The 20,374-nt window shown below is 57.6% G+C and overlaps 2 protein-coding genes across 3 annotated transcripts in view; both read right to left on the bottom strand.

The window, feature by feature from the left end:
• Nucleotides 1-4,709, bottom strand: part of ARHGEF17 (Rho guanine nucleotide exchange factor 17) — a 28,403-nt gene extending 23,694 nt beyond the window's left edge. Inside the window, exon 1 of the mRNA XM_079321250.1 lies at nucleotides 1,680-4,709. Within this exon, the coding sequence (XP_079177376.1) occupies nucleotides 1,680-4,589 (2,910 nt within the window). The 5' untranslated portion in view covers nucleotides 4,590-4,709. The remainder of the gene's footprint in view (nucleotides 1-1,679) is intronic.
• A 3,557-nt stretch (nucleotides 4,710-8,266) lies between these two features.
• On the bottom strand, nucleotides 8,267-14,119 carry P2RY6 (pyrimidinergic receptor P2Y6). 2 transcript variants are annotated; one of them, XM_079320827.1, is made up of 2 exons: nucleotides 14,100-14,119; nucleotides 8,267-9,344 (listed from the first exon to the last, which is right to left on the bottom strand). In XM_079320827.1, exon 2 carries the CDS (start codon nucleotides 9,304-9,306, stop codon nucleotides 8,317-8,319), a length of 990 nt encoding a protein of 329 aa, XP_079176953.1. In that variant the 5' UTR covers nucleotides 9,307-9,344; nucleotides 14,100-14,119; the 3' UTR covers nucleotides 8,267-8,316. The 2 variants fall into 2 exon arrangements, with proteins under 2 accessions (XP_079176953.1, XP_079176952.1); XM_079320826.1 differs by lacking the exon at nucleotides 14,100-14,119 and adding an exon at nucleotides 11,080-11,630.
• Nucleotides 14,120-20,374: the final 6,255 nt, after the last annotated feature.

Here is a 20,374-nt window from a genome sequence, read left to right as displayed (position 1 = left end):
AGCCCCAGGACACCACAGGGACCTGCCTGAGTAAGAAACATCTCTCTATAAATTATTAAAATATATATTATATAAACTGAACATATTAATTATTTAGAAATGCCACTGGGTGCACAGCCTCGTGTTGGGCACCTGCCAATGTCCCCAAGGCGGCACCAGCCAAAGCTCCAGGAGCTTCCTCATTAACTCATTTTAATTAGAACACTCCACGGTTTCATAGCAGTTTTCAGCCCATGATCAGAGAAGACAAAAACTAAACCTAAACTGGTTCATCAGGAAAAAAACGCTGCCAAATTCACCCCAAATTCACCCAAAACATCTCCAAGGATGTTTCAAACAGTGGCCAAGAGTCCCTGCTCTCAGCCACCAACTGCTGTTGTCTGGCAGTGGGGACAACAATGGGAGAAGGAGCTGGATGGGGAGCAGAAATCCCTGGAGAATATTTTGTTGCTGCAGGGATGATGGATTCCAAGAGAATAACCTCGGGGAATGATGCTGTGGGGATGCCAGACCCCAGGAGAACCTCCTGGGGACCATGGTGCTGCAGGGCTGCTGGATCCCACTAGAATATCCTGTGAGGAGGATGCCAGACCCCAAGAGAATAACCTGGGGGAAGATGCTGCAGAGATCTGGATTTTGGGAGGACCCAAAGAAAAGCAGCCTGGCTCTGCCCTGGCCAGCAAGGGTTACACGGCCGGGCTCAGCCCCGGGGACTTCACGCCTGGCTGCTGGCAGCTGCTGGAAGGGAATGGTCCAGCCCATCCTCTGAAAGCAGCATGGGAGCAGGGGAGAGGGCCCTGCCAGCATCATTCCTGCGAGATCTCAGCAGATCCCCCGCGGGAACGGGTATTTCTGGGCTTCTCCCAGAGCTATTAAAAGCCCCGTGGGTGCTGGCACTGCTGTGCCGCAGCAGGAGGTGATGCTTCCAAACCCTTCCCGGCACAAACACCCGGAGTGATGGGAACCCACAGCCGTGTCCAAACAACAGCCAGCAGTGCCAAAAACCCAGCCCAGGAAAGATCCCAAAGCACGAAGGTGAGCAGAGCACCTTCACATCCGCCAGGCTGCACCAATTCTTGCCCAGAGAGGATCAAAGTTCTACATATCGATCAAATATTCAGTGCACGCACAAAAATATTTTTCCCACCCACCAGCATGGCAATGCTCATGATCCCAAGTAGAGAGATGATGGTTTTTGGGGTGAGAAAATGCAGATTTGCTCAATAAGGGGTATAACGTGAAGAATCCCAAGCAGAAGGATTGTTTAAGCCTTCCCAGCCAAGGAAAAGGCAGTTTGTGGTTCAGCATCTCAAGGATGGTCAATTTATCAGCACCTTACATAGCATCACTGAGAGACGCTATATAAAAACATAAAATTATAAATATATATATATATATATATTCATAAAACCCTCTTCCACCAAAACTTCCACTGAAAACTGCTTTTTCCCATCCAAAAATCGCCTTTTTATCAGGGAGGTTGCTCCAACAAACAAGAGCCCAACCCCTGGGAGCCACCGGAAAGGGCCGGGAGGGCTCCTGGCCATCCAGCAGTGCCTCTGCAGGTGGGAATTTGTCCACCCCAGGGGACATGTGACAGACCCCCAAGGCCACCCGTGCTTCGGCTGGGTGGTGTCCCCCATGGAACACAGAAGCTTTTAGGAGGGATGGGCACTTACCACCTGCGGCTTGGTCCTGGGGCCGTGCTCGTCGGGCAGCCGCGAGCAGCGGGGCAGCCGGGGCGGCGGGGCGGCGGGTGGCGAGCGGGGTCCGTCCCCACCACCGGGGGACGTGTCACCTGAGTTGAGGGCCAGCATGTACCGCTTGGTGACATCCTCCAGCGAAGGAGGCTGGAGGGTCGGGAAGGATTTGCCAGGCGAGCGGCCGGCCGCCGACGCAGGGAGGTGGTGGCCGGAGGGGACGAGCGGCTCGGGGACGGTGATGGGGACGAAGGTGGCGGGCTCGCTGGTGTGGCGGACGTGCTTGGTGGCCGGGCGGCTCTTGGCGAGGACGGCGGGCGCGGGGGGCGGCTGGTTCTCCTGGTGAGCCGCGCGGTTGGAGCGCTTCTTGGAGCTGCGGCGGGCGACGCGCGGGGACAGCACGTCGGCCAGCTTGGGGTCAAAGCCATAGCCACGGCCGGGGCCCGGCGCTGCCGGCTGTGCCGAGAGGATGGGCTCGCTGCTGGACGGGGGAATGCTGGGCTCCAGCTCGCTGATGGCCTCGCCGGGACCCTCGAAGGCGCCAGGCGCCAGCTCGCCGCGGCGGCTGGGGTCACTCAGCGACTTCTTCTTGATGGTCTTGCCGTTGCCCTTGTCGTCGCCCAGCTTGGCCATGGCGCCGGGCTGGCTGACGATGGTGCGGATGAGGGAGCTGTAGTCTCGGGGCCCATCGCTGCCCAGGGACAGGTCGCTGCCCGCGCTGCCCGCGATGCCCGCGATGCCCGCGGGCTGGGGGATGCCCGCCTTGGCGCTCAGCGAGCCCAGCAGGTTGCTGTCGACGGAGAAATTCTTCGCCTCCTCCGCCACCGAGCATCTCCGGTGAGGCATGGGGTCGCTGAGGGAGCGGTAGGGCTCGGTGCCACCCTCGCTGCCGCTCTCCATCCCATTGGCGCCCGCGGACGGGAACTTACGTCGGCGCCGCAGGCTGCCGGGGGTGCTCGGCGCCTCGGCTCTGCCAGCTGGAAGCTCTTCAACAGCGGCCGGGCGAGCGGGCAGCGGCGTTTCGGAGTCACCGGCCGCCGGCCCGGCGCTGGGCAGCATCCAGGCTCCCACGGCTTCATGCAGGCCTTGGAAGGGCATCCCCACGGGCTCCGGCTCCGTGACGATGCCCTCGTCCGTCACGCTCGACTCGTGACCCGACAGCTCCTCCAGGGATTTAGCGTGAGCGAGGTTCTCCTCCAACTCCACGTCCTTCAAACACCGCGCGCTCTCCACCTGTCCCCGAAGGGTCGCGTCCGTCGTCCCGGTCGGTGCCACCCCCTCAGCACCCTCCACACCTCCGCTGTCCTTCTGCTCGGCAGCAAAGCCGTAGTCCTGCTGGGAACCCATCCTGCTGATCTTCTCGAACACCTGCCTCGCCTCCTGGATGTACTGGTCCTGGATGATCATGGGCAGAGGATCCTCGTCCCCCTGCTGTCTCCCATCTGGAGCCACCCGGTCCTGGCCGTCCGCAGAGGCCAGAAGGAGCTCGGAGGAGCTCTGCTTCATGGTGCTCTGCAGGAAAAGCCGCCGAGTCCCGGATTTTTCGGAGCAGGTGAAGGACTTAGCGCGACGTAAAGTGGCCGTCAGGTCCTTGAGCGTTGGCCGCTCGCCCGGCGCCCAGCGGTTTTGGGGATGAGTGGCACCGCAGCCGCCCGGGGAGGAGCTGGCAACGCTGGAGCATCCTTCGGAGCCCACGTCAAGGCCGACCCTCACCCCTTTCTTCTTCACCTTCAGCTCGGAGAGGTCTGATTTGAGGAAGCTGAGGAGAGTCAGGGTCTCGGTGGCAATGTCGGGGTTGGACAGGGACTTGCGGTGCTTGGCCCGCTCCCCTTCCAGCCCTGGCTGGTGCAGGCTCTCGCTCCCATAGTCCGGTTTTGCCTTGGCCACGCTCTGGGGCAGCTTGGGGCGGGCGCGGACCCCCGGCTGTCCCCACGCCAGGCCATCGCTGGCCCCGAAACTGGGCGATCGATAGATACCGTAACCTGCCTGGAGAGTCCGTCCTTGGCTGGGCCAACAGGCTCCAAACTGCTCCTCTTCCTTCAGCGTCTCGGTGCTGGAATAACGACTGCTGCTGCGCGACCCGCCGGGGCTGCCGAAGGGCAGGATGTTCACCTTGGAGACTCGGGCCACCACGGGCAGCGGGTGGCGGGGGAGCACCCGAGCGCAGCCTTCGGCCTCGGCATCGCCATCCGCCGTGCCCTCCTGCTGCTTCTTCCGAGCGGCGCGGGGCCGGAGGGCAGCGCTCTGCCCCTCGCCTTCGCTGCCCGATGAGGCGCGGCGAGAGCGGGCCGCCGCCGCCGCATCGTCCCCGTTGGAGCGGGGCGATGGGGAGGAGGAGGGTGGTTGCGGTCGAGTCGAGTTATGCCAGGAATGCGGGCCGGGCTCCGGCGGAGCTCCGCGGGGAGAGCGGAGCGCCGGGTGCGGGACGCGGCTGCGGGGCGGCGGCGGCGGGGGAGCTCCGCGGGCGCTCCCGCTCCCGCTCCCGTTCCCCATCCCATTCCCGGTGGCCGCCGCGGGTTGCCGGCAGCTTTCCCCGAAGAGTTTCCGCATCGCCGGGACGCTGGGCCAGCGCGGCGGCTCCGCGTTTAACCCCGGGCCCGGCGGCGACGGCGGCGGCGGCGGGGGCGGCGGTGGAGCCGGGGACGGCGGCGGAGCCCCGGCATGAACCGGGCCCGGCGGCTCCGGCTCGGTGAAACGAAGCGAAAGCTGCCGTACCGACGGGGCCAGGCTGCCAAAAGCCCGGCCCGGTTGTTGCTCCGCGATCGGCGCTGAAACTTTCCTACCCGGGAAGAAGAAGGAGGAGGAGGAGGAGGAGGAGGAAGGCGGGGAGGAGGCGGGCAGCAGGCACCGAGCCGCCGCTACCCCCCGGCCGCTGCCCCCCTCCGCCATTGTCGGTGCCCCCCCGGCGCCGCCGCCTCCGCCCGCCCCCCGGCCCCGCCGCGCCCCGGCCCCGGCCCCGCCGCAGGCACCGCCCGGCCCCGCTCCTCCTCCGGGCTGCCGCCGGCCTGCATCCCTCCCGCTTTGTTTTCTCTCTCTCTACCCCCCCCACCCCTTTTTTTTTTTGGCTTTTCCTCCTCCCTCGCCCCCTGGTTTTTTATTTGTTGCATTCAAATAAACTTTCCTCCCCGGAGGCGGGGTTTGCTCCCGCAGAGAGGGAGGGTTGAAGTTTTGCTCACTTTTAAAAATTAATTATTTATTTTTTAATTTTTGTATCTCTCTTTTTTCTTTTTTTTTTTTTTCTTTATTTTTTTTTTTGGAGAGGATGGAGGGAGAGAGGAAGGCGGCTTTAGAGCTGCCCTCTCTCTCCCAGGCTAAGCAGGAGCACCTGGCACCCCCTGCATCTTTGACCCCCCTTCCCTCATCCTTCCTTACCCTCTGCATCCTTTCTTCCACGCCCCCAGCATCCTTCATCCCCCTTGCTCTTTATAAAGAGGCTTATAAAAAATGGGAGAGCAACTTTTCACAGGTCAGATATTGATAGGATGAGTTGGACAGCTTTAAACTAAAATAGGGGAGATTTAAGTGGCAAATTGGGAAGAAATTCTTCCCTGTGAGGGTGGGCACAGGGTGTCCAGAGAAACTGACTGCCCCTGGATCCCTGAAAGTGTCCAAGGTCAGGCTGGATGGGGCTTGGGGCAACCTGGGATAGTGGAAGGTGTCCCTGCCCATGGCAAATCAGATGCTCTTTAAGATTCCTCCCAACCCAAACCATTCTGTGATTTCCTTCCATCCCTTCCCAGCTTTTTCTCTTTAGGGGGCAACAGGATAAATAATCGAAAATATGAGTGCCAATGAAAAATTCTTCCCATGGCATCAGATTCCTCCAGACCCTGCTCTGCAGCTCATCTCAGGGAAGAGAGAACACCTTGTTCCCAACTTGCACAGCTCTGCAGCAAAGCACTGCCCCGTGAACAGACTTTCTCGTGGGTTTTCAGCATCGCTTGTCAGCGCTTGCTATTTGAAGCCTATAACCCTTTTTTCCCCAAGACAGCAGATTTATCACGGAGGATGTGAAAAATGAAGGTGGCTGGGAGGACTGGTGGGTGAGCTGTGGCCTTGGAGACATGGATGGGCCTGGACAGCTGTCCTGGCCATGTAGGAGATATTGCTGGCTCTGACCCCGAGGCACAAAAAAATGGGGAAAAAAAAAAAATCCAACACCTCCTGTAAATGCGTGTTTCAGGACCTCAAAAGCGCCCGCAGCGATGCCGTGAGATGCTCCGCCCTGTGTTCCTTCCCTGGCTCTCCCTTCCCACCCTTGCCCTGCTTCCCTGCTTCCCCCAGGCCTGGGTGTCTCCTGGCTGAAAGAATGACGTCCCCGCGGTATTCCCCCAGCTGGCCTTTCGGGAAAAGCCATGTATTTCATCCCCACTCTGTAGGAGCTGGTTCCTCAGCTGTGGCTTTGAGCATCTGACAAGCAAAGGAGATTTGTTGAAGCGTTCACCCCATTTCTAAGGCATCCCTTTATTCCCATCACCCTGGCTTCCAGGCCGGGTGGTGCCAAGGGAGCTGCTGGCAGAACCCCAAGGCAGGGCAGGAGGTCCAAAGAGAGCTCTGTGTGTCCCCTCCTCTTGAAAAAGTTCCAAATTGGTGATTCCAGTGTCAGGAACATCATCCCGAGGCTGTTGGATGAGACCACCTGAGCCCATGCAGCCCCTGCAGCCACCACCAGATTTTTTTGGAAGCTGATTCATTTTTTTCCCCCCCTCAGAGCTTTATTGTGGTTCGATTTTTCGGCACCTCCTGCCATGGTGCTACCCAGGCTCTGGGTGCTCTGGCGGTGCAGGGCTCCTCCCTCCCTCCCGGAGCCAGGTGGACAGCCTCAGATCGGCCGTCTTTCTCCAAATCTAAATGTTTTGCGCCCTCTCCTGGGTCCGGATGGCGCGGCCCGGCCCGCCCACCCCGTCACCTTTCTCCTGTCTGGGAAGAGATGGGGACGTCGGGCTGGGGTTGTCCCCCCTGCCACCGCTCTCGCTGCCCCCCAGCGCTTTGCCCTCCCATTGCAGGACCCCGAAGATGATCAGAGGGAGCTCAGGCCAAGGGGAAGGACAGGGCTGCCTTTGCCTCCTCCATCACATTCTGTGCCCCAGCCCAGAGTCATTGTCAGCACCAGGACAGGAACGCAGCTCCTGCTGAGACAGGCGGTCTGAGCTATTGATGCTGCAGCATCCCTCTCTGTTCCAGCCCAGCCCTGATGCTGGGATCTCTGAGCATCATCCAAGAGCGTGTGACCACTCTGGACACGCTCTTGATCCTCATGACAGCAAGGAGACACACTGGGACTGCCAGCACTGGGTGCTTGGGTGGCCAGGTACCTGAGGAGACACTGTGTACCTGCAGGGAGCAAGTCAGGATGGAGCTGCACGCTTGGCCAGCTGCAGGCAGCCAAGCTGGAGGGGTGCTCAACCCTGGAGATTTGCAGCAAGTTACTTAAACCCACTTAAGTGTGATTATTACAAGCAGACAGGTAAAATGCAGTTATCCACATAGATATTTTTATATATATACACTGTATAGATACATATATTGTGTTCAGGCAGAGAATTTCTGCACTGCAGAGCCTGTGCTGGGCCACAAACCTCCCTCTGCTGGGATATATTCTATGTCTGTACATACAGTGGGTGTATACACCCATCTAAGAAAGAGCAGAGAGTTAATTCTATACATCCTGCGTGTTAGAGAAGATTCACAGGGCGATGAGTGCTGCATCCACCTCACAAATCCCTTCTTGCTAGGAGGCTGCAGCATCCCAACAGAGGCTGTGGGAGCAAAATTCAATCCCCAGCCCTGTGGAGAGTCCAAGCCAGCTGTGGGATGAGTGGTGATGTGGCCAGGACACTGAGTAGTTCTCTGTGGCATGTATTTTCCAACTCCAGGTATTGTGTCCCCGTGTGCTGGATTTGATTGTGGTGGATCCTGGTTAGGAGGTGACAGCAAGGCACCAGTGTCACCAGGATGGGCCAGATTTGGAGTGCTGGGCTAAGCAGAGAGCTGGACTCAGATGAAGGTCCCCAGGCAGGTGACAATGATGCTGACTTGTGCCTAACCCAGCCTATGATCATGGCTTCAGTGGGTGTTCCGTGGGTGTTCCAGTGGCCCTGATGTCCCCTTTCTCTGTTCCCAGCCTATCCAGGGGTGCTCCTCCACCATTTTGCAGCACCAGCAATACCAGTGAGCCTGTGTCTGCTGCTGGTGTGCCTCATTCCGGGCACTGGGGGACAGGGATGTCCCAGTGTTACCCAAAAACCATCCGTGACACTGATCTTGGGCTGGAGGACCACATGGCCCCATGGTATGGGCTGACCCAAACCCTCCCCAGCCTTTGCATGCTGTCCCCATCAGGGAATTTTTAATTGAGCGTGGGCACAAATCATCCCCCCAGCAGCTCATCCTGAGCCAGGCATGTGTCCTCCTCGGTCCCTTTGGTGGCTTGAGCCCCAAGGTGCTGAGCTGCTCCAGGTGAGCCAGGGACAGGACACTGTGGCGGGGCTGGTGGTGCAGGCTGGAGATGGCTGAAGTGCGGAAAGCTTGGGATGCCATCCTGCTGTCCCCCAGCGTGTCCCAGGGAAGGCACCTCTGCTCCTGGAGCCCAGAGGCCGATCTGCCCCGTGCCCGCCTAGGAGCCGTAGGAGATGCAGTGGTCGTGCCGCCACTTGGAGCTGACCTTGTCCAGCAGGTAGCGGGTGCTCTCGCGGAACTTGCGCTGGGTGAAGTAGAAGAGGATGGGGTCGAGCACGCTGTTCATGCTGGCGAAGGGCCGCGTGCACTTGTAGGCGATGGCGAAGGCCTGCAGGGCCGGGCAGGGCAGGGCGGGCGAGGAGCGCACCATCAGGTACACGGTCTTGGTGAGGTGGAAGGGCAGGAAGCTGATGGAGAAGACGATGACCACGATGACCACCATCCGCACGGCCTTGTCCTTCCTCTTGCGCACGGCCAGGCCGATCAGCTCGTCCCTCTGGCACAGGATGCGGGCCATGCTGCAGTAGCAGCCCAGGATGGCGGCGAAGGGCAGCAGGAAGCCGGTGAAGGTGAGGGTGATGCCGTAGGGGAAGTAGGCGGCCGAGCGGTCGGGCGGGCTCAGGTCGTAGCACACCGTGCGGTTCCTCTGCGTGCCCGTGGAGGCGAAGACGAAGGTGGGCAGGCACTGGGCCACCACCGCCAGCCACACGGCCCCGCACACCAGCCACGTCAGCTTCTTGCCCTTCTTCTTGTGCCACGAGGCCAGGGGGTGGCAGATGCCCAGGTAGCGCTGGACGCTGATGCAGGTGAGGAAGAGGATGCTGCCGTGCAGGTTGGTGTAGAACTGGAAGCGCACGAATTTGCAGGTGAAGTCGCCGAAGGGCCAGTAGTCCTTCTGGGTGTAGTTGTAGATGAGGAGGGGCAGGGAGCAGACGTAGAGCAGGTCGGCCACGGCCAGGTTGAGCATGTAGATGGTGCTGCGGCTCAGCGCCTGCCGCGCCAGCCAGATCTGCCCGATGACCACGGCGTTGAGGGGCAGCCCCAGCACGAACACCGCCGAGTACACCAGGGGCAGCAGCACCTGCTTGAACTCCTCGTGGTAGGTGCACGAGTTCCTGCCGCTGCTCACGGCCGTCAGGTTGGCCATGGTGCTGTTCCCACCCCTCAGCGGCCCCTCTGCAGCACCTGTGAATGTCAGAGGGGGCAGCTGGTGACTCGTCTGTGTGCTGTCACATACGCCTCACAAACATGGACCAGTGTCCTGCAGGCTGGGGCAAGCCCCAGCACCCACACAGGCTGGGGGATGAAGGGATGAAGAGCAGCCCTGAGGAGGATTTGGGGGTGTTGGTGGGGGAGAAGCTGGACATGACCCAACCATGTGCAGTCATGTGCAATCCCCCGTGCCCTGGGCTGATCCCCCAGTGTGGGCAGCAGGGGAGGGGGATTCTGCCCCTCTGCCCCTGTGCTCAGGTGAGACCGCACCTGCAGAGCTGGGTCACAGCAGCAGGAGGATGTGGAGCTGCTGGAGACAGCCCAGAGGAGGCCCTGGAGCTGCTCCAGGGCTGGAGCCCCTCTGCTCTGGAGCCGGGCTGGATGTGCTGGGCTAGCCAGAGAAGCTCTGGCATCCCTGCAATGTCCTGGTTGGACGGGGCTTGGAGCACCCTGGGCTGGTGCAGGTGTCTCTGCCCATGGCAGGGGGTTGGAATGAATCCTTAAGGTCACTTCCAACCCAGACCCTCCTGTGATCCCGTGGTTCTGAGCCAGAGTGATGGATTTAGGGGTCTAACAGGAAGGCGAGGGCAGGCTGGGCGGGACCGCACAGCACAGCGTGGTGGCCGCGCTTGCCGCCGTGGCAGCTCCATTCCCACGGCAGTTATCCCCCGCGGAAAGGTTTGCACAAGGCCAAGCCGCTGTCATCCCCCTCCGGCAGAGGAAATTGCGGCAGGATGCGCCGGTAGCCGCCGGCACGGCTTCCTGAGCCTCTGCAGGGGGTGCCAAAGCCCCGCAGCCAGCCGGGCTCAGCCCGGGAGATGCCACCGGCACCGGTGACAGCGACCCCCGAGCCTTTGGGATATCGGGCAAAGGGAGAGAGCTGCTCGCAGCAGGCGAGGAGCACATCTGCTGTCCTCGGAGGCTGGCAGCAGCGTGGCAGAGTGCTCCCACAGCCCCGTCAGCCCCCTGCCCCCGCCGTGTCACCGGGCAGCATCTCTCGCCCCGGGTACCCCCCGCGCCCGGAGCGCAGCAGGTCCGGGACAGCCACTTCTCCTCCCCGTCCTGCCCTGCCCTGCCCTGCCCTGCCCTGCCCTGCCCTGCCCTGCCCTGCCCTGCCCCACCCTGCCTGCCCCGCCCTGCCCTGCCCCGTCCTGCCCCACCCTGCCTGCCCTGCCTGCCCCGCCCTGCCCTGCCCTGTCCTGCTCTGCCCTGCCCTGCCCTGCCCTGCCCTGCCCTGCCCTGCCCCACCCTGCCTGCCCCGCCCTGCCATGCCCTGCCTGCCCTGCCCTGCCCTGCCCCACCCTGCCTGCCCTGCCTGCCCTGCCCTGCCTGCCCCGCCCTGCCCTGCCCCACCCTGCCTGCCCCGCCCTGCCCTGCCCCGTCCTGCTCTGCCCTGCCCTGCCCTGCCCTGCCCTGCCCTGCCTGGCCGGAGACACGGGGCCAGCCCCCACTGTGCCCCCCATAACCCTGCTGAGCCCCCCTGCATCCCATTGAGCTCCCCTCTGTCACCCCAGCTCCAGGCAGTCCCAGCACTCACCTCTCCAAGCCAATAAATGCTCCAGGGCTGTGAACTTCCCTGTCCCCTGGGTCCCCCCAAACCCAAGGCTGGGGCAGCACCCACAGGAACCTCTGCCACCCCCCCTGTGTCCCCGGGAGGCCCACCAAAGACACTGGGGACAAGGGCAGAGGGGATTTGGGGGACTCCTACCTGCTGGGGTGCCCCAGGGTGCTGGCACCTCTGCTCTGCCAGCTCTTGGCACATCTGTGGGTGCCGTTCTCACCCCCCTGAGCAGCACTTCCCTTTCCTCTCAGCAGCAACAGCACCCCAGGGAAACAGGGAACAGAAACCCAGCTGGCAGGGTGGGCACAGGGCTGCCTGGAACGGCTCTGCCTGGCACTGCGTGGCTGTGGCACAGCACAAATGCCACCAGGGCAGGGGGTGCTCCTGTCTGCAGTGCCAGGCTGCAGCCAGCTCAGGCCACTAGGAATCATTTGGTCTTTTCTGTAATTTTTTTAATTTTCCCCCTCATTTTTTGGCTGCTTTGCCTCATGTTTGTCTTTCCTCCATTTTTGACTGATTTCCCTCATATTTGGCTCCTCCCAAGTGTGGGCACACATTGGGGACAGAAAAGTCCCCTGGCACTGTGGCACCAAGAGAGGGAAGTTGTTCCACCTGCCCAGGTGCTGCAGTGAAATAAGGGAAACTGAGGAGCAGATGAGTCTGAAGTGAACCAGTGTGGTCTACACCCCTTTTTCACATGTTTTTCCCCCAGAACATTCCTTGGAGGAGTGTTGGCAGGGGCCATGCTCACCAATTAACAAAACCAATTAATGAAACCATGCTGAGACCCTCAGCCTCAACCAGTTCCTGTGTCCAGGGCATTTTTCTACCTCATTGTCAGTCTGGGTGGATTATCCCAAAAGTCCCTTTTCTCACCCCAAAACCCCATCATGGGAATCCTTGCCAGCTCTTGGGGTGATGGGGTTGGCACCTCCCAAACCCAAAATCCAAAATCCAAATCCAAATACAAAATAGGAGCTGGGGCCCTTTCACCACAGAGATGGGCACTGGCTGAAATCCAGTTTTTCATGGAAATGAAACTTTTAGTGGAAAATGAGACTTTCAGGGGGAAAAAAAAGGGGATGCCTGTGGTGTTGGGAAGGGTCAGGATGGGGTCATCCTCAACCCAGGGGGTTCAAGGTGCATGCAGAGGAGGAACAAAGATCAGGAAAGAGAAGTGGGGCTGCTCTGTGGCCAGAGATGAAAAATAATCACCAGCAGCCTCGACCTTCCCCCTGCACGTGCCCCCTCCAACCTCTTTGCTCTCAAGCCAAGCCCTTCTCAGTGGAATTCTCTTTAATTAACACCCTGCTATTGATTTGTAGGGGATTCTGCAAGCTGGATACGGTGGGAAAAGCTTTTGCAGGTTGCTGCCCTCGAATAGGATGTGGGGAAGGGCTTCCTCCATGGTTTATCTTTCCCATCCTGGGCTTTGTGGCTCGCTGGCAGGGCAGGAAAGCTGGGCTGGCTGGAAGTGAAAGCTCCAGCTCAGCACATTTCTAAGAGCATGGAAGGGAGATGCTCCATCCTGCATGTCACTTGGCCAAAGCCACCACATCCTCATCCCCAGACATCTCCTGGCTGGTGCCAAAATATCTTGAGCTGCCCATCTGCCAGTGAGGAGCCAGGCTTGGATGCTTTAAGGAAAATCTCCATTTAGTGAAGCCTGAGGGTGTAATGATGTGGAAAAATTGGGACAAAAATGGGAATTTTGGGGTACTAAACCTGGATTGTTGGGAATGGGGCACAGGGTGGTGGCAGAGCTACTCTGTCCTTGGGTGAGCACCTTCATCTCCCCACAATTTGGCGCCCCAACATAAATCAGCACCTCAGGGAGGCTCTGGGCAACCTGGGCTGCATTTCCCTGCTGGAAAGGGAATGATGAGGGCTGGGGAGATGTAATGAGCTTTCCCAGTCTCAGCTGGCCTATACCTCTATACATGTAAATATAAATATAAATATAAATATAAATATAAATATAAATATAAATATAAATATAAATATAAATATAAACCTCTATACATAAATACACCTCTGCACATCTCTCTACATATATATCTCACTACATCCAATCATATCTATGGCTCTCCACACACACATATTACATATTTATAAGCATAAATCTCTCCACTCACACAGACACACATACACAAACTTTCACATCCCTATACACAAAGATATTTCCCTGAGCACATGGAGTCACACTCATGTTGATACATAACTCCATCCATATATACAGAAATGTATTTATGCATCTATACACACACGTCTGTACAGACATGCTCATACATAGGAATATATTTATACCTCTGGATGTATATATGCACAAATACATATAAATATATATAAAAGGTAGAAGCCAGGCTACTGGCACCCACAGCAGAGGTGCCAAGGAAAACCAGGTTCCCTGAGGAGATTAAAGCACATTTAGGTGCAAAACAACCTCTGGCATGTGGCTGGTCCTTATGGATGCCTGAGGGATGCAGGAGTGTCCCCAGACCATGGGAGCAGAGGGACAGGGGAGAATTCACCCTGCACCAGCCCTGCCAGGGGGATCACGGTGGGATTTTGAGCCCTGCTCCATGGTAAGAGCTGCCAGACCTCCCCAAGAGCAAAGTCCGGCAGCTTCCATTTGGAGTGGCTCTGGGACCACCCCAAATCCCAGCCGAGGCACGGATGTTCTCTGGATCCCATTCTCTCCTGTTCTGCCTCATCCTGCCCAGTTTGGTTTGAGTCTGTCGGACCCCATCCTGACGGGTTCAGCCTTGCCTCCTCGGGTCTGATCCTGCCCGGTTCGCTCTGACCCGCTCGGATCTCATCCTGCCCAGCTGGGTCTGACCCCGCTGGGTCCCATCCTGCCCTGTCCAGTCCATCCTGCCCACTCGGATCCCATCCTTTCCCGCTTCGGCTTGTCCCGTTCCCCGCTCCCCATTCGCGGCACTTACCGGCAGCGGGATGTGCCGGGAAAGAGCGGATTCACTCTGACCCTGTAAAATCTCACCCTGCCTGGGTGGGTCTGACCCTGTTCTACCCGGTCCAGTCCCACCCTGTCCGGTCCAGTCCCATCCCGTCCTTCCAGCCCTACCGTGCCCGCATCTCTCTGGCACGCTTGAATTCCGTCCTGTCCCGGTTCGGCTTGTCCCGTACTCCCGGTACGCGGCACTCACCAGAGCGGGATGCGCCGTGAGACCGCGGCTCCACTCTGACCCTGTAGGTTCCATCCTGCCCTTTCCAGCCCATCCTGCCCTTTCCAGCCCCATCCCACCCTTTCCAGCCCCATCCTGCCCAGCTCACTCTGACCCACCAAGATGCCACCCTGCCCGTTTGGCTCTGACCCTTCAGGGTCCCAACCTGCCCGGTTCACTCTGGCCCTGCGGGGTCCCATCCCGGCCCGGTTCGGTGGGTCCCGTTCCCTCCGTCGGCGGCACTTACCGGCGGCGGGATGCGGCGGGAGCCCGGGCTCGGAGCGCTCGGAGCCGCCCGGTGCCGGTGCCGCCGCCGCTCCGCCCCGGGGCCGCCCCGCTCCGCCCCGCTCCGGCCCCGGCACCTGCGGGAGCGCCCCGAGGGGCTGCCGAGGGCTCACGGCTGGCCTGGGGCAGGGCAGGGGCAGAAACAGCTGGGCTGGGGGCGCCCAGCGTGGGGGGCTCCCGGGCAAACATCTGGCTCAGGATTTTGGGCGAGCATCTGTATCAAAGCGGGAGTCGCGGGGCGTCCGACCGCCCCAAAAGTGGGATTTGCAGGGTGGGATGCCCGCGCCCTAGGGAGCAGCTGGATTCTCGTGGCCATGGGTGTCGGGGACAGGGTCTCCCTGCGGCACCGGGGCGCAGCCAGAGGGGTCGGTGCCTCCCGTACCCATTAACCAGGCGCTCAGCGCTCCGCGCTTCCTGAGCAGGGCTATTAAAGAGCAATAATGCAAAGAACCCCGGGGGGACGGCTTGGGTATGGAACGGCAGATGCATAAACAGCGCTGGGATGCTGGCATTCCGCGGGGTGACGGGCTTGACCCTTTCTCTCCCTGGAAACCCTCTAGAATTACTCCCTGTTTTATCTTTGGGGGCTTGTGATGGGTCTCGGTGGATGTGGGAGGGAAGGAGGTGCTGAAGGCATTACCCAGATGATGGAACTCCAAACGAGGGGTTTCCCAGGATCACCTCATTGAGCAGGCAGCCAGATATGCCGTGAGAGGCTTTGGGCTGTAGGGAATGGATGGTGCAGCAGAATGAGGCATCTGGATCCTGCTGCAGTGGACAACACGGGCTGTCATCGATCCTGGCGTGAGCCCACGGCCAAGCCGGGCAGCGTGGCCGCGGCAGAGATGGGCTCTGGCAGGATCTGACACGAATATTCACAGCCACAGCCAGGCTGGAGCCATCCCTCACATCCCGGGGCTGCCCGGGCTTGTGGGGTTGGGTTGGCGATGGCTCGGTGCCCCGGTGAAATTCCCCGCTCCTTCAGCCTCCACAGGGAGAGGAAAAGTGGGGGGGAAATGTGCTTTTCCCCAGAAAAAACACCTTGTGCAAACAAGCCCAGGATGGGGAGCCCAGGACTTCCCGCGAGCATCCGGGGAATGCGGCTGGGGATGGAGGGAATCATTCCCCAGAGAACTGACAGGGAGGGAGTCTATCCCTCCTCCAGGCTGCCTCTGGCTTTGGGAAGGCTGGCGTCCTCCCTCCTGGCACAGCGGGTGTCCTTGCAGGTCCCCAAGGTGAACAGCCAGCTGTCCTGCTGTGGGGACACTGTAAATAGTGCCGGCAGTGTTAAAAAACAAAAAAATGTAATAGTGGCTCCTGGCTGCCTGCCAGCTCCAAACACCTCCACGAGCCACAAGCCCAGCCCTAGAGCACCTGGAATTGATGGGAAATCCCCAAAAATGACATTCTGGGAGCTGAGCAGGGATAGGAGAGGCAAATGTGGGGGCAGCAGCTGGGTCTAAAAAGAAGAGGTTTCAAGCAAAGCGTTGTTTGATACCTCTTTTTCTTCATACCAAAGGATCATTGGGAAAAATAAGTGGGGAAAGGGTCTAGCCTGGGTTCCTCTTGGAGTGTGACCGAGTGAATTAATCTTTGGCAGAAAGGCCTGGCTCAGTGACTGGGTTTGAGTTTCTGCTCCTCCAGCTGTGTGCTGCCAGTAACTGCATTAGCTCCTGAGTGCAGGTGGCCTTTGCCACTGCTGCTCCCGGGGGAATTGCAGCTTCCCACTGGCATGCAGGCTTCCAGCTGCCAGCAGATCCCAGAATGGCTGGATGTGACAGGAGCATCTGTGGTCAAGGCCAGGGAGGCAGTTTGGAGCTGGGACCGTGGTCTTTCAACAGCTGAAAACCTGCTGGAGGTGAAAAGCAGCATTTTTCAAATGCTGGAGCTTTGTGGGACCCTCGGGGCTGGGATGTCCCCACCAGCAGACGCTGGCTGTCCCCATGGGGAGGTTCCTCAGAGCTCTCAGGTTGTTCCCCAGACAGGCAGGGATCAGGCTGGTCCCTTCTGCCTCGGGCTCCGCCGCGTCTCACCAGACCGGAGACGTCTTGCATGAAGAATTTCATTACATCTAAAAGCTATTTGTAACGGAAATTGAGTTAATCTCTCATGTCCTGACAACTCCAGCCTGCCAGGGTGGTGGGTCTGGTAGAGCTTGCTCATGAGGAGGTGACATTTGATGACAACTTTCTCTTTTTAAACCAGCTCAGAGGATATGGTCACCCCAGACTCCTCCATGGACATCTGCTATCCCAGCACCTTTGAGTCCCTGGATTTTTAGCAGAGAAGGTGTTTGTTGGAGAAAGTCTCCTCTCCTGAGGTCTCCTCTGATGGAGCCCTGCACCTTCTTGCAGTTCACCACAGCCAGAGCAGAGCAGCCAGCTGGGGTGAAGTCAGACGAGTCCTCTCACTGCTGGACTTCAGGGCTGGAGAAACTGGTCACCCTCCACTGCCATGAGTGGTCCCTCACAATTCAGATATTCACAATTTGAACCTTTGTGGTTGGCTTTCTCTCTTCAAGGACAGAGCTGGGGTCTGGGATGAGAACATCTCCAAACTTATCATGGTTGAGTGGAAATCAAATGCCTCCAGGTTGACCACAATCCTTCATTTAGCTCCTTGCCCTCCATCCTGAAAGTCCTCTCTGCGACTCTTCCCATCCTGGGAGATGAAAGGATGTCCAAAAGTAGGTTCAGATCCCTGTGGGGACCTGGAGGATCTGTCCATGCTGCCTGGAGACCCCACATCCCTTTGGATCACCAGCTCCACTCTCCAGACCACATCCACAAGAAGGAATAAGGAGCTCAAAGCCCACGGGACATGGAGGTGCCTTTGGGATTTCCCATCCAGGAAAGATTTAAAACAACTTCCCTCAAGTCATTGTTGTTTCCTCATCAGTTTGTTTGCTTTGGCTGCTGGATCCAAGGCAGCTGTGCAGCTGGAGATCCCTCTCTGGGAAATGATTGATCCCAATTACAGCAAGGGGTCAAGTGTGGAAATGCTGCTGGAGATGCCTGCACCACCCTGAAGGGACCACACAGCCAAACCAGTTATTTTAAGGGTGAATCCCAGCATCTCAGGATGAGCCACCCTAGGAACTCCATGATCCTGGTCCATCACCATAAGCCAGGGCCAAACACAGCTGTCCCAATTTGCCACCAACACTTGGATCTTATGGATGGCTGGAGACAACACAAGGACGAGATGGTTGAATTTCACCAGGACTTTTATGCACCACAAATGTAGTGCTTTCCATTAGAAACTACTTGGTGCAGCTTTGCAGCTTCCTGTTGCCTCCCTGGGAACCCTGTGCTCAGTTCCAGAAGCACAACAGAGAATTTTCCATGTGATTTCCAATGGATGGAATCACCCAGCTGCAATTTTCAGTCTGTTCAATGAGTCTGGGCATTCCCATAATGGGAATTTGAAGCATTCTCTTAAGTCATTTTTCAGGTCAATTGAAGTTGTTTCTTCATTAATACCATTCAATGCAGCACTGTTGACTCAGTTTGCCCATCCCTCTGCCAAGGGCTGTAAGGATGGGGCCTGGGGGATACCTGACAACCCTAAATAACTCCAAGGCATGAGGCATCTCCCAGAGGGACCAAAGCTTTCCAGGCATTCACACTCAGAGCTTGGACCATTTGCTTCCCAAGAGAACTCAGGGATCTGCTCAAGTCTTGGGCTGGTTCTCCCTTTTCCTGCAGGTCCATCACATCCAGCCACCACAGCAAATATTTCAAACACACTTCCCTGTTCATTTCACTGCAGAGGAAACCAAACTGGACATTTATTTTTGGGGGAAACAAACTCTGTTTCATGTCTGGCATCACTGATGATGCTTTCTGTGGGAGTTACTCATATGTCTTTACTTCTCCCTTTCAATTCTGCTTCTCAGAAGATCACGCTGTGCCCTTGAAAAAGATGAAAGGGGAAGGCATGTCCCAAGTGATTTATTTTTTTTAATTCCAAGAATCGGTCTCATTCTCACAAGAAGGAAAAGGCTTTGGTTCTTTTCCTTTTTCTGTGGAAGACCAGAATTACAAAATCAAGGCAAAATTGAGTCACAGTTTTCTCTTTTGTCATTCACAGGTGGGCAAAAATAAAACTCCACCAATGCTTGAGGCTGGTACTTCATCACAGTACTCAGCTAAACCAAACAGGATGGTGACAATTTATAGGAAGATTTTGGAGATATCACAGGTAATAATACCCCTTGATTCAGGAATAAGAGTTTTTGGAGATATCCCAGGTAATAATACCCATCGATTCAGGGATAAGGGGTTTTTTCTGCTCTGATTGCTGGGAGGTGGCTGAACCACCACTTGTTGGAGGTTTTACCAGCAGCAGCCCCACAGAGGGACAGTTCCATGTCCTCCATTCCCAAAGGGGAATTATTTCCATTTCAGCAGCATTACCTTGGCAGCACCTTCCAAACAAAGCTCAGAGCAGAGCCAGTGCCCAGACACTTCATCCAAACACCCAGGGGAAACCATAACAAGGAAAATACAATCCTGGGGGGTCCTGGCCATCAAGTGTCCGTGTTTGGGCAAAGCCAGGCACAGCTGCTGAGCTTCTCTTTAGGTGTGGTGGTTTGCACAGTCTGGGAGCTCAGGTGGGTGGGATTCACCCTGCACAGCACAGGATCGTGGCCAGGATGCTGTGGATGCACAGGAGATGCTGATATGGATGTCAGGGTAGCTTTGAGGGGCTGTAAGACCATCCTGAGCAAGGAGCTCTGTGCCTGTCACTGCAGGGAGTGCAGGGTGGACTGGGGATCCTGTGATGAGCCCAGCTGTGCCTCAGGGTCTCCAGCTTCACAAGAGAGTGAATGCCCAACTTTCAGCTTCTGGTAACAGCTACAAACCCTTCACACAGAGCACTGGCAGGTTGTGTCCCACATCTGTCACAGGTGAAAGCTCCTGGAGCAGCAGGCAGGGCCCTCCTCCCCTCCACCCTGTGCCACCTGGGACACCTGAGACCTACCCCAGCCAAAAATGCTGGAGCAGGTCCATCCCGCTGGGGATGTGTTGCAAAAGCAAGGCAGAGGCTGAGCCCTGCACCTCGGCAGGGAGGGAGGAGGGGAATCCTACAGAAACAAGATCAGCTCCTTGCCCTGGCGCTTGCATGTGCTGGCAGGCTCAGGAGCAGGGGGTGACCTCACTCACAGCACCTTTTCTAGTGTTTCAGCCTCTTGAATTTATTTTTTAAATCGTTTTCCTGCAAACGAGGTTCTGTTCTATTCTTTTCCACTCCAAGTTATTATTTTTAAATCCCTTTATTCAGGCCAGGAGCTGCCAGTGCTTGGGTCACTCTCCACGCACGTCAACCCAAGAGTCCTGATCTCAGCAGGGTGGTGACTCCTCCAACTTAAGGGATAAATACCCAGACAAATCTGGCATAAACAGAGAAAATGATGAAATGGGTTTGATTTAATATGTCCAGTAATCCTAGGCATTCTCACTTCCTTCCTGTTATTATCTGATATGTCTTCTATTCCTGGACACTCAGAGATATTTGCTCAAAGGAAAACCGAACAATAAGAGACAGGAGATTAAAATAAAACCAGAAAAATAATGGGAATGGTGGACAAGAAATCGGTGGGGTTTCCAGGAAGGTTCAAGGGAATCTGCTGTGCAGGGATGTGACTGTGCCTGCTGCCAGTCCCTTGGAGGGGGAGGTGAAGGTGCTGTTCCCCTCAGGAAGAGCTGCTGGGGTGTCCTTGGCTCATCTCAGGGGTGGCAGCAGCAGGAGCCCAGGATGCTCTCTGGGATGTGCTGGGCTGAGCTCTGTCCCTGACATGTGGCTCTGAGCGTGACTTATTCCACCCTTGTCATCCAGAGGCCAAGATGGGCTGAGACCAGGCAGCTATCATTAAGCAAATCATTAAATCTCTGTTTCCCAGGCACTTGACATCTGGTTTTTAACCCAGCCATGAGAGCAAGCTCTGGTTTTCCCCCCCAGGATGAGAG

This window comes from Erithacus rubecula (genome assembly GCF_903797595.1).
Source record: "Erithacus rubecula genome assembly, chromosome: 1".
In the NCBI taxonomy this organism is placed as follows: Eukaryota; Metazoa; Chordata; class Aves; order Passeriformes; family Muscicapidae; genus Erithacus; species Erithacus rubecula.
Note: the sequence above shows the minus strand (reverse complement) of the source record. Positions and strands in the feature narration are given on the sequence as shown.

Excerpts from the sequence above, each read along its gene's own strand:
- P2RY6 (XM_079320827.1), bottom strand. The coding sequence starts at position 9,306 with ATGGCCAACCTGACGGCCGTGAGCAGCGGCAGGAACTCGTGCACCTAC.